Raw genomic sequence first — 19,350 nt, forward strand, 5'->3', positions numbered from 1 at the left:
TACGGTGATAAAAGACTCATTCTAGTTAGTTTGGTGTTCCAGCAGTTTACAGTTCATGGCAGGTTTAGCCTTGATGGTTCTTGCATCGTTTCTGAGCATCCTAAGAAATTTCCTTTGATCTGAGTGTAACCGATTGGGTCTTTTTATGACCCTGGCAAAGTGGTGATGATCCTTGAATTTCCTTCCTTTGTTTCTTTTAATAAATAGCCATTAAGCTTCTGGAATGGGCTTCCCAAATCCTAGATCTCCCAGCTGAAGATTTTGTAGACTATGCAAAAGCCAGGTCTGCTAGCACACAGACTAATTTTAATTAACTAACAATTTTGTCAAGGTCAGAATATCCCCCAAAAATAATGCCAGAAGTGTACTGATGACTAGCAAAGCATCCGGTTGAGCAGTTCTCTAAGGCAAATTTAACAAAAAGTTAGTAGGCAATATATGCTTGACCCTGTATGTTTACTTTTAAACCTCTGCGGATTTCCAAAATAAATTCCTGTGCACCCAATCCGTGTTTTTTTTTTTTTTTAATATTTAAAGATGTACAGTGTACAATCATTCTATGTCTTTTGGAAAAATAACTGTTCAAGAAATGATTAAAAGCCCAGTATTACTATGACTTTGATGCCAATGATAATGATAATGAACATATGCAAAGAAAATCTGACTTTACAGAAAGGTCTGAAGCAGATGTGTACTCCACTCCACAACAAAGAAAACAGAAGAACAGCTAAACATAGTAAAGGTTGGTCTTCTTAAGTCATCAAACTTATAAGATGGCCTATTTTTACCCAAATTAACAAATTACTCCGTGACTAAAGAAAGCAAGTTTTTTTTCTTTACATGTAAAAACGTATCAAAACTGACTTTTGCAGGTTTTTATACAGAGCAGAGATCCTGTCTTTGCAAATGTGAAGGCAATCAAACAAACAAACAAACTGTTTTGCCATTTATGAGGATGTATTGCATTTGAAACATAATGGTTGGTGCAAAAGTGTAGTTGAATTCAGCTGGCAAAAGCATTTGGAAAAACTGATCCAGAACAGCTGAAAGATCATTTGATATCCAGTCAGTCACAAACCTTATTCATGCGAGCTGAACAAACAAAACTGCCTTCTCTGTGTTATTTAAACGGTTTTCACTTTAAATAAACACCTCGTTGCATGCACACAAGCAAAACATCAGAACAAAAGCACAGCAGGAGTTATAGGAGTGCAGATTTGCTCAACTTCCACAGGAAAAACTCTCAGTTTTTCCAATAGAACAGAGTTTCCAAATAAACACAATATCTTGAGTATCTGTACAATAGGTCACCACATGCAGAGGAGGGATATTGGAAAAATTGGGCAAAGAATAATGAATGTTGAGGAGAAGAGGAAGACTATATACACCAGAGAAGATGTTTGGATGTTGTTAGAGAGGACATTCAGAGGATTGCTGTGAAAGAACAGGATATAAAGGGTAGGGTGAGACGGAGGCAGAAAAATGTGACCTTTTTATGATGCTCTTCTTCTCACGTTATGTCATTCTTTTTATTATATCTTTTATAAGGAGATTATCAAAATATGTAGTGTTAGTGGCTTGAACTGAAGTTAATAGCTTTCAACTGATTTCATAAGAGATAAAGTTGAACCTTTGACTTAAAGATTTCTCTTAGATCACTGTTCAGTGTCTGTTTTGAGGCTCCTAAGAGCTTCTTAAACATCATAAATTGTTGTCAAAGTCATCCACTGACACACACACCTTACCTGCAAGGCAAAGTCCAAATATGGTGAGAAGAACCAGGATGTAGAGGAAAACAATGGCGTACTTGATAGATGAGAGGGAGTTCAGATGGCTGCAACACTGGTCCTGCTTCCTGCGACGCTTTGTAGAAACTGAAAAGAAGGATTTACTATAAATACCAGCAAATGGCATTCTGAACGAAATCATTAACCATGGGTTGTTCCTAGTAAGAACAACAATTTGGCTAAATGTCTCTTACGTTGTGAAAGAACAGAGGTAAAAGTCAGTGAACATAATGGAAATCTGATTTATTGCTGATAATAACTGTAAAAGAAAATCCAAGATTCCCAACATCCATATTTTCCCTCTTTGAACTTCTGAATGACGCCCAAAACTCAGCAATCACGCTAACTGAAAGTTCATTTTGAACCCAAGAGGTATTTGATCACGTTTGCATAATACTCCATAATAATATTGCCTGTGCAAAAACAGAAAAACAAAGCTGCTCTCTATTTCATTCAAGGTCCAACCAAGCAAGAAGTTGCCAATAAAATTGTGAAAATAGTGATATTTAGTAGTATTAAGTAACAATTAAAAAAAGTTGGTTACAAAACCATTTAATTGTATGATGACAAGTTTACATTTGGTTGGAAATTACCAGGGGTGTAATTTTCAGGGGGGTTAGGGGGGTTTTGACCCCCCCAAATATCAGACCCAACCAATATACCCCCCCCCCAATAAAGTTATGAATTATCTTGTATAAATAGGCTGTTGATTTTCTTTACTCATTTCAGTTATTACCAGCAAAATAGAGATCTTGCCCCCCCCCAATGTTCAGCACAAAGTTACGCTGATGGAAATTACTTGTATATTCCTTATATCATATCTGGAAACATTGGGGTTATTACAACGGAAACAGTTAATAAATTTAAACTTATAGTACATCATAACACACATACATCACAAAGTTTCCTATAAGGGAATTCATCTGAGTGGACTACGTTACACAGCATGAACTGCACAAATGGTCTCACTAAGGAGCTCTTGCTGTAATGCATGTCAGCACTTAGCACTGCTCTCAAGGTCAAACAGATGTTTGAGAATTAGTCTTAATAAAACTGACACAGCACCGTTTATGAGTAATGAACTTTTTTTTCCCTTCTACATCTGTGTGTGTGTCAGACAGCTTGGCAGGAAGCAGCAATGAGGCAGTTGATGTTGCTGATGAGAACATTCCTTTTAGGTCAAGAGGATGGGAAGAGATTTTCTAAGGAGTCACATTCTTCATCAGATATTGGAATAGAAAAGAGAATTATGTGTTTTCTTCAGACATTAAACGTATAATTCAAAGATTATTGTGTTACACACAGATAAAGTCATTTTTGTCTCAAGGAAACAACAAGACGTAATTATGAGATTTGAAGCGCAGCTGATATGACTATAAACTCACTGGGCACTTCATTAAGTACACCATTTTAACTAGTGGTGCAACGGATCAAAAATCTCACGGTTCGGATTGGATCACGGTTTTAAGTCACGGATTGGATCAATTTCCGGATCAGCAAAAATAGAAAAAAAAGACAAAAATTCGACTCGCCGTTTACTTATTTAAGTATTTTTTGCCTATTAAAAAACATTCAACTGAAGACTCATTCCACACACTTATATAAAAACAAATTAAGGTGCAATATGGACATTATGGACCATGCTGGGCAGCCTCTGCATCCTCTGCACAAGGCCATAAACAACCAGAGGAGTCTGTTCAGTGAGAGGTTGCTTCTCCCAAAGTCAAGGGCCAGCAGACTTAAAAACTCCTTTGTCCCACACGCCATTAAACTGTTTAACTCCTCGCTGGAGGGGAGAGGGAGGGGAAACGGGGACAAAGGAGGGGGGAACAAGTAAGCTGTAGTGCCTTTTCACTGTGCAATAGTTTTTGTTAATATCCAACGGTGTAATAAACTCACAATACTTGAAATGTGCCGTTCCCTTGTATTCTTATTCCTATTTATTCTATTTATCTCTTTTGTATACTCTGTATTTATATATGTGTATATATGGTATATTTCTGCTCACATTCTGAAACTTCTGTCGGTGCTGTGCTACTGGAAACTGAATTTCCCGGAGGAACCCACCCGAGGGTTAAATAAAGTTTCATCTAATCTAATGTAATCTATAGGGCAGTGCAGGGCTTTGTATCTACCACTCCGCTGTGATATAACGAGTGGTCATGGTCACGTGGCTTTCTGTTGCCCTGGAGGTCCACCCATTTGTAGTTAGGGCAACAGAAGATGCCTGGGACAGTTCAGCCATAACTTTTAAAAACAAGCAGATGTGATGTTAGAACGCCTTTATTTTTATTTTAGTACAATAGACAGCTGCTGGGGTTTGGGGTTTGTTTAACCTGAGTAGCGAAAAGACCGTGGGGGGGTTGAAAACGATGTGCCGGGAGTCCGCTGTTCTCGCCGGCTCTAGTGATCCTCGACCTCGCTGTCTGCTATGGAGCTGGTGGGTCACAGACGTCTCCGAAAACATCGGAGCACGTTTGGAAATATATGACATCTTGATAAATCGAGCAGATATTTGAAGTTTACACAGCTACATTCTCGCTTGAAAATAACTTAAAAGTTTATTTTGTGACCCAGAAAGAGTAATATTTAAAAGTTTTCAGCCCCGCTTGTCCGCCATTGCCGCGTTTGAGTTTTGGACGAAATGCATTCTGGGATATTTAGCTGTACCAAGTCCACACAAGTCACCACCGATGCATGCTCGATAAAACAGGCGGAGCGAGAACACATCCAGGACTTTTTCGCGTTCTCGGCTTGATGAGTACTTAGAATTGGAACAGTACTTGGTCTCCGACTGATGACGTATCACGAGTACGCAAGTACGCACAAGTACGCATATTGAGACAGGGCCTATACTTCTCCTGCTCATACATGCTTGGAACGACCTTGTCACACTGAAATGGACGCACAACGAGATATCATAGCGTGGCTCAAGCACGTTCATCACAGTTTAAACCCCTTGTTTTGCACAACGGAATATGGCCTCCCATCTGCAGCTAAACACCAGTAGCTTTTGTAATAGCTTTAGCCCGGTCGGATTGGGCAGCAAAGTGCTGCTTAAATGCCGCAAACTCCTCTGCTCCGCCACTTGGACCGCTAGCGCTGGCCATAACTATCGCTTGACAGACCCACCACGCCACCTTACACATACTTTTCTTTTCTTTTTCGAATCTTCGGATCACGTGCGTACCGAACCGTGGAGTGGGATCGGTTCGGATTTCGGATCAACCGTGATCCGTTGCACTACTAATTTTAACTGCTTGTTAATGTGAATATCTGTTCAGCCAATGCTTGGCAGTAACTCACTGTATTTATGCATGTACACAGGGTTAAAATGACCCCCTGTTAACTAACTTGAAACTGGGGCTACAGTTCGCTAAGAATCACCAATGTTGAACAACTGAAGATTGGAAAAAACTTTCCCTGGTTTGTGTATCTTAATTTGTGCTGCAACATTCAGATAGTGGGGTCAGAAAAGTATAAACACACTGATTCATCCTGCCTTATAGCAACATCTGACATTATAGGCTGATGGTGATTTAGTGATATTGTCTTGGCACACTTTGGGTCCCTTAGTACCAATTTAGCATTGTTTAAATGTCACAGCATACGTGACTTTTTGTTGCTAATGCTTATGAGCAGCACTACTTCTAATAGTAGTTTCCAGGAGGCTATCATACACAGTCCTTCACAGTCAACAATTCTCAGTCTATTAGAGAACCTTCGGGAGGTTTTGGAGCAGCTGATTCATATCATGATGTGCATCTGACAAATCTGCAGCTACTGTGTAATGTTAGCACGCATTTATGCAATAGATTGCATCTTTCTAGTACTGGGTTGGACAACCAGTGAAGTGGCTATGATTGTAAGTAGCTTTCTGAACAGAATACAGAAGCAAGATTTCTGATTTGAAATGTAAGGTTTTTGTTTTTTGTTGGAAAATAAGTTCTTGATTTCATAAAGAAGTCAGAATTAAAGCCACTGAGGGCCAGCACTGAACTGATTAAATTAAACTAGCTAGCTACTCTTAATTTCTGTTCACTGTCTGGATAATTAATTTTAATATTACACAAAGTTGTTTGGTAAATTAGAACGGTTCTAAAATACAACTAGTATGGACAAATAAACAATACAATGCTTACATTGCCTTATTTAAAATATAAGCAATTTCCATTTATAGTAAAAAAAAATAGTTAAGCCTAGTATAATAAAGCATATATTTCGTTTTACAAATGCACTTAAGTTTCCAACTCTTATCAAGAGGGAAAAGCTATTTGTGGACAGCTGTTTTACATATCAAGAGGAAAGCGGAAAACTACAGCTAAATATTAAACATTCTTATTAAGATAAACCACATGGAAAAATGTGAAATGTTAACATTATCTTGATCTCTTTAATGGGATTAATTTGCTATGATTTCTCAGAATCTGATTACCTAAATACATTTGACGACATAACTGTATCAAATACATGGATCAGTCAGTCTCCAAAGGGTACAGAGGCATGCTTTCCACCGATCTTGCTTGATCCGAAATGTCTTGGGAAAAAGGCCGTAGGTATCCGAGGGAAAACATGAACGCTGTGATAAAAATCTCACACGAGTTTATAATGAGAGTCCATCTTCCTGTCAACAGTCATGATGTTGCAGCAGGGTTTCATTTGGACCGTGACAATCCATCTCTCTCTCACACACACACACACACACACACACACACACACACACACACACACACACACACACACCTCCAGCATTAGACAAACACAGCTGGCTTAGATGTATGTACGTGTCACATAGTTGGAGTGTATAGAAACCAAAATGGTCTTCTAAGCCAGTCTGCCTCTTTAAGTGATGTTGGAATACTAAACTGCAAACAATGACACGTAACGCTCTTTAATCTCAGCAAACATTTTCATAACAACATGTATCACGAGGGAAACATTATCAAACATTTCAGCGTGACTGTGAGACATGCGTTACTGGACCTTTAACAGTTTGGGATGTATACGAGATGAGAAAATCGTTTCCATGGCATACATGTGTGTATGTTTGTATATTATGCAAGTATGGAGCAAGAGAGGTGATTAACTTAGCATAAACACTGGAAATTGAATATGTGACGGTTTTTTCCCCACAAGAAATGAGTTGTAACTCCTTTAACTGGGCTTGTATGACTTAAACAGTTTAGAGGTAGTAGGAGGCATATAATTAAACTTTGGACAGCCAGATTTTTTTCCCCTCAGTCTTTATACTAAGCTAGACTAGTTGCCCCCTTTCACAAGCTTCACAGGCTACTGTAAGCACAGGTGGTGGAGACCAAAAAAAGACAGCTAATCTTATTTACCACACTGTCTTTTAAAAACTCCTACATTTATGATTTTCTTCAGCATGATTACATTGCACTGGCTGTTTTATAAAAAAAGAATACTATCTAAGCCTGAGTTGGTGACTTTAACTAAGAGTGTTTCTTTTTCAACTGACATCTGAGAGCAAAGGAAGCCAGTCAGTAAGTAACTCGACTCATTTGGAAATTATATTATCGTCCTGTTTTATGTTTTTGATTCACGTGTCTTTGGCGATATGTTGTTAGCATACAGCACTGTTTAATAAACAGATTAGACTGGAATTAGCAAACTTTGAGCTTTCCTTTATTAGTAAACTTGGAGAAGCAACAAAAAAATCCTACTGATTTTGACAAATCTACAGAATCTGTTTGTTTCCAGCTGAGTTAGTGTGAGTCTGGGTATGTACACGCGCTTGGGTAAAATGGCTGAATTTTGCTGTTCTTTTAAATGTAACTTTCCAGATCAAATACACATGCTGTCTGGCAAGTATAACAGATTCCATAAACACTTGGCACTCTGTAGGTCTCTGTAATTGACAGGTGATTTTTTTTAAAGACCCCATTCTAAGCTTGCACGTTTAACCATTAACATGTGAACGTCAAATTAATAATAGCGTGCTATTATAATTCCTAATCATCCATGAGACTGTGGGGGGGGGGGGACTTAATGACACTTTAAATTATAAGACCACCAAGCAAGGATTTTTCTTCCAAAATAAAAGAGACTCTCCAACACAAATACATAATGTCTCCTGAGTCGAGCTGGTGGAGGTGTTATAACCGTTCTATGACTGGATAAAAGTAGATTAGGTTGTGCTTATAGATTATGAGCAAATGTTGAAAAGGAAATGCAGCTACAGTGCTGTGAAAAAGGGTTTGTCCTCATTGTTAAATCATGAATTAAACAATTAACCACAATTTTGGAAAGCTAAGCTCAATTTCACTGGCTGCACCCAGGCCTGATTACTGGCAGAGCTGTTGAATCAAAACATCAGTGAAATAGATCCTGTCTGATGAAATGAGGCAGGCTAAGACCTCAAAAAGCATCACATCATCTAAAGAAACATAGAAAGAAGCAGCTGAGAAACAAAGTCACTGACATTTTTCGGTCTGGAAATGATTGCAAAGCCATTTCCAAGGCTTTGGGACTTCAGTGAAACATTGGTGAGAGCCATTACACACAGGGAGAAAATTTCTAACAGTGTCAAACCTTCCAAGGAGTGACGGGCCTGCCAAAATTACCCGAAGACCACATCGACAACCCATCTAGGACTTCCCAAAAAAAGCAGAACGACATCTAAAGAATCGCAGGCCTCACTTGCCTCAGTTAAGGTTCATGATTCAACAATAATAAAACAAATGGCTCTAAAAAACAAAACGACAGTTCTGGAGTGGCTTAGTCAAAGTCCAGGTTGAGATGCTTTTTGGTATAACCTTAAACAGGTCGTTCATCCTTGAAAACCTTCCAATAACGCTGGACTCATTAAAACAATTCTGCGTAAAAGAGTGGGCCAAAACGGCTATGTGAAAAGATGCATTTCCAGTTATTCCTGCTTGACTGTGGTTCTTGCTGGGTCTTTGCTATTTCCCTCTAGGCGAACACTTTTTTCACAAAGAGCCAGGTAGCTTTGGATAACCTTTTCCCTCAATGAATGACAACATCATTTAAAATTAGCATGTTCCATTTGCTTGGGTAAACTGTGTTAACTTTGACTCTTCTCTGTAAATCATATTTGCATTATGTATTTTTTGTAGAGAATTTGCTGCTAGATCTTGTGCTGTTTAAAAAAAAAAAATCCAGTTTTAGGGTGTGCTCGCGCTAGGCTCAGTTGCTTTATTCTGGTCTCGAGCCTGATGTGTCCCCTCCTCACTGCCCTGCTAGCTTGTGCTTACGGTGCTCTTAGTGATTAAAGCCCTAGTAATCTTCACTTTACCCCAGCATCTCAGCTTTCTGACGATGATTTTGTTGATTAACTGGGGAAGCAGTGACACACTGGCTTCTCTTATATATGACGAACCACAGATAAGGCCGGCCAAAGACACAAACCAAGAATCCCAGCTGTGCACAAAAACAGCCAAACTATGACATAATTAAGAGCACTCAGACTTTCCAATACTTGCCGCCTCTGTTATCTTACCTTTGTGATCTGGGAATATCTCTCAAAAGTATAAAAATGTAGTAAATAGTTATTCTGATACATAAACAGCAAATAAACAGAGCATAATTTAGCCTCAAATTCTTGTCCAGTACACCAGTCATCTGTGGATGTAACCTGGCCAGTCAGTCAGCAAAATTTGCTCCATTAGTGATGCTGATGACTTTTCCATCTTTAGCCTGTGGCGATAACCTACAGCGTTATCTCCACAGCGTTATCATTATGGTCCCTTTAAAACCAATCGTTTATGTGCTACAAGTGACTATTTGTGACTATTAAAAAAACCAACACAGTGTGATATGACCAAGGTAATTAATAGAAATTAAACAATTGATAGGAAATAAATAAGTTATGTTTGAGGAAGCTCTGGCATTCTGTGCCCAGATAATTATCACAGATATTGATAACCCGGGAACACCTTGACCCGTGGGTTGGAGGACAGGATAGAATCAGCTCTGCTGTTAGTGGAATTAATGATAGAACAAGATATATTATTTATCACATAACTACATTAACAAATGTTTCAAATGCCTTCCACAGAGAAAAATTGGGAAAAATGTGTATTTCCTGAGTGGTTGGCGAGTGGTTGCTGTAGGTTACTGGCTGAATCCAGATAAAATCAGTCACAAAAGCTACACGTTTGTTTTCTTCTTTTGCCTTCTCTCTTTTAGGGGTCACCACAACAGATCATCTGCCTCCACCTCACATTATCTAAAATATCCTCCTCTGTCACAATAAACATGAGTACATTCTATCCAGCTTTGTAAGGCTTCAGTCACACAGGGATAGAGACCGGTTAGTGTATCTCTGGCAATCACCAACCTCCAGCAACCACTTGCCTTTCCATGGCTGCTGGAGGTTGTTGTCAGTGGGTGAAATTGGTCACAAAGAGGATGTAACTTTTGATATATGTTAAATGCAAGTGAACATTCCCTGTTTCTGAGTGGCTTCACACTCTTCACAGTTTTGTTAGCACTTGGCAAGTGTTTGCAGACCAGTCAGTGTCTAACTACGGGTGATTGCAGCAATCTGCTAGTTGGGAGTGAGCATGAGGGACGAGATTAGCTCAGATCAAGAGAGAGAGACAATGCTGTGATGATTTGGACATGTACAGAGCGGGGATGGTGGGTATCCCAAACAAAATATGTCATGGGAGGGGAGGAGAAAAAGAGGAAGACCACAGAGTTCATGAACGTAGTTTTAACAGAAATGTAAAGGAAAAGGAAAATGTTTATTGTGACAGAGGAGGATATTTTAAATAATGTGAGGTGGAGGCAGATCTGCTGTGGTGACCCCTAAAGAGAGAAGCCAAAAGACTGTATAGCTTTTGTGACTAATTTTATCTGGAGTCAGCCAGCAACCTGCAGCAACCACTCGCTAGCCAGTTAGGAAATACACATTTTTTCCCTAGTCACAGGTTGTTGCCAGGAGCCACCAAACCATCTCTAGGTCTGTGTGACTTAAATAAATAAGCTGAGGTGAAGCTTACCACACAGCTAACAACTGTAACTGCCCGTTTTGGTTTTCACTACTTAAAGTAACAACACCTCACTAATGTTAACTGTAAGCCAAACTTGAAACTTAAATAGGCGTGTTATAAACAAATCACCCCCTGTTCAGTTGTCCCAAAGATGAAGAGTAGCAGCCAAAGAGCATGTTTCAGTAAAAGTTTGGCATCTTAACATGTAAGTGTGTAGCAGTTAGACTCAAGCTGTCATTTGAGAAACTAGAGTTTTGGGCAATCTGCCTGGTTAATTTAACCTCTGTTTTTAAAATTCTGTCAGTCTTGTGCTTTAAAACTGTTTGGTAGAAATGCTCTCTTTAATTGAATGAGGTGTGAAAGTGTTCTTGGATTAGTAAAAGTGGACGAGGACAGTTTCTGATCTGTACGGCCATTGTCCACTTTCCATTAAAATGTCAACAAATTCTTAAGTTGACATTTAATAAGTCTTTCCCAACAAACTGGCCGTTCCTGCACTGAAACCTGAGACCACCACAGGGTCAACTGCGGATTCATTCAGCTGCACCTGCATTTACACACATATACAGATGTTGCTCCTGGATATTTCTGGCTTCTATAGATGACCACAGTGAGAGCAGCGTGAGAGCCAAAGGGTGACAGCATTGTGCCTGTGTGTTAGCGCACTTGACAGATCCGGTCTTTGTTATCAGCGTGTGGGTGGCTTTTGTATATATATGAATAAAAGGTCCTGAAAATCAGTTATTTTTCCATTTTGTTTCCTGCTTTTTCCGGTAAGTTTTCAGAGCTGCCCTTGTCATTAGAGAACACCCTTCACTACAAACATCTGTGATCACCTACTTATTGCAGCAGGACATGCAGTGGGTGCGCTGGGAGGTTAAATCGAGGTTGTTCCTTTGGAAAAAGCCTGCATTTTAGTTAAAAGAACTAAAGCAGCAAGCCTTGGGTTCAACTCAGCACTTTCACAGCTCAGTTATTCCTCCTACCTTCATCACACAGGTTGAGTTTGGACAAGTTGTGTCCATCATAGGCCTCTTCATAAAGCGAGACGTTCTCTCTCTCTTCATTTGTGCTCAGATACATGGCCTTGTTCTCCATCTCCTCCTGAGAGAACAGAGAAAATACATATGCTTATTTTAGGATTGTAATCTGTCTAAAACCAAAATAAATATTTGAAAGTTTAATCTAATGTTGAGTGAGTTTACACGCACATGGAAACCAAAATCTGGATCAGTCCGCTTCCTGTATATTAGCTACATTTCAGTATTTTATTTTGGTTAGCCTCAAATGCTAATATTTAAAATGATCTGCTCAGAAACCATGCTGTTATACAATGTTCAAGCAGAGACACAGCTTCTTCATCCTAAAAACAGCATGTGATGTTAACTGAAGATTAAATGTACAGTTTTCACTACTTACGTTGTGACTGCAATGGTTGCAGTTATTGAATGTACTTTTTCAGTGACTGTCAACCACTGTCTATATGCAAAATATGGGCACAGCCACCTTAGAGTCACCTTTTGGTTATTGAAGTCCCAGTGGGAAGCTTTTTCTGTTGCCACCTTTGTGTGTTGAAACCAGAGTGCATTTCTGCTAGTAGGAAACTAAAAGAGCCATGCTCATACAGGATTGATTTGTCAATCACAAGGTAGGCATGCACAAAACCAGACCATTCTTTATCATACCTTTTGACTACAAGTAAACAGCAAACTGTCTACTGAGGGCATGAATCAAAGGAGTCGACATTTTTCCCCCCATAGATTTCCACAATCTGACTTTAACTTCCATCTTTCTTTCTACACAGTCCACACTGTCAGCATCTCACAAGTACAGGTGGTCCTTAAAAAGTAAGTGTGAGCTACTGCCTTCTATTACTGCGAATGAGGTAGAGCAGCTGTGGGAGCGCTGATCAGCTTTAAACAACAATAAACACACATTTCCAAGCTAAACAGAAGGAAACGCTTATGATATGGCAGTCTTTAAGCCAGTGTTATGCGATTTGTTTCCTCAGCCAGCAGAGATGGAGAGAAGTCATGTTTCAGCCCAATTACATTAGTCTTTTTGCTTTAAGAAAGCAACATTTAGAAAAGGTATGAATGAAAACACATAAAACATTATGAAAGGTCAGTCATAGGCCATGAGAAAAGGAGTTATTCACCTTTCATACCAACTGGCAGTGAGCAGTGTGTGGAAGTGGCTTCTGCTTCTCAAGCAATTTGGTTTAACTTCTGTGCCAGTTTTCCAAAACATGGTGGAGTATTTGAATGTCAGCCCAAGTGGAAATGGTAAGTGAGTAAATATAGAGCTGGTAGCCATACTCAATTTTATAAATTATCTGATGAACAGTGTATCTAATTAACAACCACTTTCTGAAATATATTGAGTCTGCAGTGGCAGCAGAATAAGAAATTTTGCCCACAAAAATAAAAAGCAGTTTTTGCTCTGTACTTTCTGGATGTTGGATTTTTGGTTAGATGGGATACTACTGTTGAGAGATTTCCAGTTTACACATATGCTGTTTTCATATCTTTAAACATGTGACAACGCAAGTTTTAAACATGGGAATGTACTGTGTTAGATTGTATTAGACAATTAAGTTTTCACTTACATGTTAATACTGTAACCAGTAAATAATCACTGTTTAATTACGCATTTTTTCCAGACACCTAGGTAAACACAAGTACTTGGAATGAGAAGGATCCATGTTGTAATTCCAATTTAACCCTTGATTGAAAACATGACTTAATTACCAGTAACTAAGCTGGGGATTACAGCCAGTTTAGCATCATATGAACACTACCATTTCTAATTTGAGATTCCAGCAATAATTTGAAGAGTAATAACTTATGATAACATTAAAAATAAATGATTTAATTAATCATTAGCTCAAGTGTATCTTTGAGCTTGAACAACTAGAATCCGGCAGACTGCTCAATATTTCCAAATATATTGGTGGAACTAAAGAAGAAAATGCGAAGAAAAAAATTCTAACACTGTGAAATGTAAAAAATTATATTAGCAAAATTCATTACTGCATTTTGTTTGACTTTCTATTTTCTCTCAAATACCCAAGGTGAGGAATGCAGAGCATTTTAACAGATTTATTTATGGATTCCAGTAGATCCTTCTCTTGGAAGCAGTAATCCCACCTTGAGCACCAGGTTGACAGTGTCATCAAGCAGCTGAGTTACATGACCTCTTGTGTAACTCAGTTTTAATAAAAGCACACAGAGGTTTACATTTTATTTAAGTCTTAAGGACTTAAATAAAACGAGGAACTTATTAGCATGCATGTTTAGGTTCTAATAGCATGAACTCGTTCACCAGACTGTTTACTTTACGTCGAGCATGTTTACTTTTCTAGCTTGGGCAGGGTTTCCCACAGTATGCATAAGGCAAACCAAATATGAATAATATAAAAGGAAACACAGGACAAATAAGACAGGGATAGAGAGGTTATGTCAGACACCTCGGAGGGATAAAATGAAATCTGCTGTAGTACGGAGTCGTGGGTTTTAAACTTCCACAAACCCTAGTGGCAGATCTGTGAGTATTTGAGAAAGTCATTAAAAAGCGTTCAGTCAAGTCTCTCATTAAAGATAGGATAGGGGGTCAGGTTGACATTTAGACTAAGACTAGGCAGAAGCCATTAGGGTTGCTAGGTGACTCCACTAAAAACTCCACACTCCCATACATGTGTTTGTGCGTGTGGGGAGAGTTATCTTCTAATTACACTGCGTCTGGTGGGATATAACACTTTTAATCGCTCAGTGCCAACAGAGGATGGTGGGAAAGCCAAGCAGTTAGTGTTTTACCTCTCCAGCTCTGCAACTACAGACCTTTGTTTTTTCTGGATTTGATCATAAAAAATTAATTAAAATAAACACCACATGAATATTAGAGAATTTTAAGCATGAAATGAATGAGATAGCTACACACATGCCCATACTACAGTTTTGTTTACTGTGTGTGTTTTAATCGCTGATTATGTGGTTGCTAGGCAACAAAATGATGCTATAATATAAACATGCACGTTGCAGTGGATACAAATTAAGATGTTAGTGTTGTGAAATTCAAAGGCTACAATGCTTTCATAAGGTGTTCATTTATAGGTGGTTGCTAGAAAGTGTGATGACATCATATCTGATATAGATGAGAACCTTCAGTGGCCTAAAACATGCCTGTTTGCCAGTTTTGATTGGTTGATTCCTGACATTCTTGTATATGCAAACCAACAAAGATTTTGTGTATTATAGTAATATAAAAGACAAATTTTCAGAGTTCTGTGGTACACATACAAGGTAATTACAGAGAAATTAGAGCAGAGAAACAGCAATCAAAGAATCCTAAATAGAGATTTATGTGAGAATTTCCTAACGTCAAAAATGGCCGTTGTCGCGGCCCTCCTGTTGTTAGCTCCAAATTGCAGTCTGTTTGATGTCTGATGTCCATGTGAGAACAGTGCGGGTACTTGTTGGCGAATTAATACAGTAGCAAAGCACATTGGTATCCTGTCTACTTCCTGTTGCACATTCTGCTGAGGCAGGGCTCAGATCTAACCCAAAAGGAGAAAATTCAAGTAGTAACCAGGTCATGCCATGTTGTTGCTCCATGAGATTGGGATCAGGGGCACATCTACTCAATACACATACTTGATCCTCCTAACACCATCCACAATTATGAGTGAAAAGGCTTGTTTTGGGAATCATCTTACATTTAAGTAGATATATATTGGGGGAAAAGATGTTAGCTCCCACAGGATAATCATACTGCTTTTCATTTTGAACTACAAAGATCTTGTAAATCCACTTTAGACAAGCACTTTTGCATTAAAAAAAAAAATCTAAAATCCAGCAAGTTCTTTCAACCAATACAAAAAAAAAAATGTCTTCGTAGTGTCATAACAGTGACCAGTACCTGCTTAAGTGATTGGTTGCAGGGCAGATTCCAAAGCACATTTGTTTTGTCATAATCACTATAGTATGTCTATATTGTATTTTGGCTCTTGGTCTATAATGCACCTGGCAACAAAATGTAAAGAGACCACTAATTACATGCCTACTGGCCACAGTTTGAATGAAAAGAAAATGAAAAGCTTTGCTGTTAATAGCAAATTGTTGGGTCTGATAAAAGTAATAGAAACAAATCTAGTTACCTTGCCATCATGACTGTCTCCGCAACAGCCAGGGGATTTATTTGGACATTTATTTTGAAACAACACATAAATTATCTTTACTGTTTAATTAATTACCTTTTTTCAAGTGTTTTGTGATTTGTATTGAATCACCATTCAAATAACATGATAAGCACCACTTAAAGCATTTACTGACTTGAACCTGTGGAATTTATATTTCTTATTTTTGCTGATTTTCCATAGATTTCAATCCAGGATTCTCTGTGTGTCTCTTATAATATCTGCTCTGGTCAACTTCACTGAAGATGAATGCACAAAGAGTGAATGGGAATTCACTCAGCACAGCAGGCGGACCACTCTCAATTCTAGTAGCATAAGAGGAAGCAATTATCTTGTCATGCACTGTCGCTCTGTGAGATTTGCCCTCAGCAGAGAATCTGATCATCTGCGAGGTCAGAGGGACACGACGCGTGTGGTCTCTCCTGACAGTCTAAGTACATCGACAGAGATGAATGAGTGCATGTGTAATTGGAATAAATATATATTTTCAAAACATTACATAACACCCAATGTCAAACTGCTTTTCAATACGCAATAAATAATCACTACAATCAAAAACAATCCCTGTGATCAAAACAAAAGCTCACAGCTCAGTTTGTTCCATAAAATCTGAGCTTGGATCCCTTGAAAGCGTCACAGTAAGGCAAACACTCCACGCCATTGTTCAGTCATCCGTGTGCAACATTAACCCATTTTTCTCGGTTAATTAGCAGAGATACTTCATCCATGACCGCGGAAACACAAAGCAACAATTTTCTGAGGATGAGTTCCATTAAGTGTGGGTTTCCTGTCCTTGTGTAGCGCTGAGCTCCAATAAATTGTATGCAGCAATTCAGCCTAATAGTCTAATAGCAATAAAAGTGGAACACATGTCAATAAATCAGCAACTCTACAAAGGTGAGGGACAAACGTCATTAACCTATGAACGCACTAATTAAATTACCAAGCCTTGGTAAATCTGTTACTCTTACGCAGATTTCCCGAGAGCCTACTTATGTGATTTATACTAGGGATCCTCTGTGTGTACACATTGCATGATACCCTTTTTCAAATGCATGACAGACCAGACAGATGCATATTTAAGTCAAAATTCGTTACATATTTTCTCAGATAATGCTAAGCCTGTGCGACATCCTGAAGGAGAGAAGCAGCACGAGTCCTCCTGTCTCACCTTTTCAGCTGTCAACGGGAAATAAAATTCACTGCTCCGCGTTTTTCATAATTGCCCTCAAAATTCTGCTCTCGCTTCCTTTTTTCAGTGGCTCAGCTCTCAAAAAAATAATGAAAACTACAAAACAAAAAGTAATCGGTAAAGTTTCTAATAGTACAGGGACATGCACAGCCTCTGTCAGTGCTGCGGAGACAGGCAGCAGCTCTGTAGTGGAGCGCAAACTGTGACATTTTGGGGTAATATACCCATAACAACGTCATGTGACCATCACTAAACTCCAGCTGAAGTTGCCGAGCAGCTGGGACAGAGGCTGCGAGGTGAAGATGATGACACTCACCTGTTGTACACGAGCGCCCTCTGTGGGATGGAGGTAATAAAACAAAGTGAGTTTGTGTCCCATCTTCTTCCACTTTTGGTTGCTTCCTTTAGGGGTCGCCACAGCAAATCACCTGCTTTCATCTCCTCTGTCTTCCATCTCCTGCATCCTCATCTGGCACACCAGCCTTCTGTATGTCCCCCTTCACTACATCATCGTTCATATCTGCAGTCTACCTCTTTTTCTCCTGACTAGCAGCTCCATATTCAGCATCTTTTGTATGCTGAATATGGAGCTGCTATTCACAATACCTCCTCTGTACATGTCCAAACCATTGCTGTCATGCCCCTATAACTTTGTAAACAACTCAAGCCACTCATGTTGAGTGGTTTGGAGACAGAAGTTAGCACCATGGATGAGTTGCCTCGTTTCAACACTAAATACATAAAACATTTTATGTCTGAATGAACAAATGCAGTGATAATAAAAGTGTTTGCTCACTTGATTTCACATTTTTTGTATGTTTGTCACACTTAAATGTTTCAGATCAACAAAACAATTTAAATATTAGAGAAATATAACACAAGTAAACATAAAATGCAGTTTCTAAAAGTAGTAGTAGGGGAAAAAATCCAAACCTACATGGCCCTGTGTGGAAAAGTGACCCCCCACCCCAACACCCATAATTTTAGCATAAATTAACTGGCGTATCCCATATTTGGAAATCTGAATTCAATTTCTCTAGCAACACCCAGGCCTGATTACTGGCACACCTGCTCTCAATCATAAATCTTAAACTTAAATAGAACCTGCAAGTCAGACATCATGCTGCAATCCAAGGAAATTTAGGAAGAAATGAGAACCAAAGTAAGTGACATCTCTGAGTCTGGAAAAGGTTATAAAGCTATTTCTAAAGTTGCAGGACTCCAGCGAACCACAGCGAGAGTCATTATTCACAAATGGCAAAAACATGGAACAGTGGTGAACCTTCCCAGGATTGGCTGGCTGACCAAAATTAACCAAAGAAGTCACAAAGACCTCCGAATAACATCCAAAGAACTGCAGGCCTCACTTGCCTCAGTTAAGGTTATTGTTCATGACTCCACCATAAGAAAGAGACTGGGAAAAAATGGCCTGCGTGGCAGAGTTGCAATACAAAAACCATTGCTGAGTATAAGGAACTGAAATGTAAATCTTAGGTTTGCTGAAAAAAATCTTGATGTTCCTTAAGATTTTGGGAAAAAACTGACTGACGAGACAAAGTTGAGCTTTTTGGAAGGCGTGTGTGTCATTACATCTGGCATAAGGGTAACAGCAGTCTGCTGTCTACCAAAACATCCTGAAGGAGAATGTCCAGCCATCTGCTTGTGACCTCAAGCTGAAGCGTACTTGGCCTCTGATCCAAATGATCCAAAATACACCAGAAATACACCTCTCAATGACTTAAGAAAAGCAAAATGAAGATTTTCAAGTCTAGTAAAACTCCTGACCTGAATCAGATTGAGATGCTGTGGCATGACCTTAAAAAGCTGGTTCATGCTCAAAAACCCTTGAATATGGCTGCATGAGTGGGCCAAAATTCTTCCACAGCACTGTAAAACACTCATTGCCAGTCATCACAAATGCCTGACTGCAGTTGTTACTGCTAAAGGTGGTCCAACCAGTTACTAAGTTTAGGGGGCACTCACTTTTTTTAGAAACTGCATTGTGTTTACCTGTATTCTCTTTGCTTTCAGTACTGAAACTGAGTTTGTGAACTGGTGCCAGAAGTACCATCTCCAGATCAGTGCTGGGAAAAGTTGGTGGACGACTGCTGCAGGTACAAACCTTCTCCTTTACCAGAGAACATCCAGTGAAGAGACACTGAGATGAATTCTGAGAAGTGCCTGGGGGTTCTTTTAATA

General features: G+C 39.1%; 1 protein-coding gene across 1 annotated transcript in view; it reads right to left on the reverse strand.

Moving 5' to 3' along the window:
- The window catches only part of scara5 (scavenger receptor class A, member 5 (putative)), a 103,293-nt gene extending 85,926 nt beyond the window's left edge, over nt 1-17,367 (reverse strand). The window contains exons 1-3 of the mRNA XM_082504953.1: nt 17,131-17,367; nt 11,752-11,869; nt 1,746-1,874 (exon numbers count right to left, since the gene is read on the reverse strand). Of these exons, the coding sequence (XP_082361079.1) occupies nt 1,746-1,874; nt 11,752-11,863 (241 nt within the window). The 5' untranslated portion in view covers nt 11,864-11,869; nt 17,131-17,367. The remainder of the gene's footprint in view (nt 1-1,745; nt 1,875-11,751; nt 11,870-17,130) is intronic.
- Nucleotides 17,368-19,350: the final 1,983 nt, after the last annotated feature.

The sequence above is a fragment of the Aulonocara stuartgranti genome (assembly GCF_965226115.1).
Source record: "Aulonocara stuartgranti genome assembly, chromosome: 15".
In the NCBI taxonomy this organism is placed as follows: domain Eukaryota; kingdom Metazoa; phylum Chordata; class Actinopteri; order Cichliformes; family Cichlidae; genus Aulonocara; species Aulonocara stuartgranti.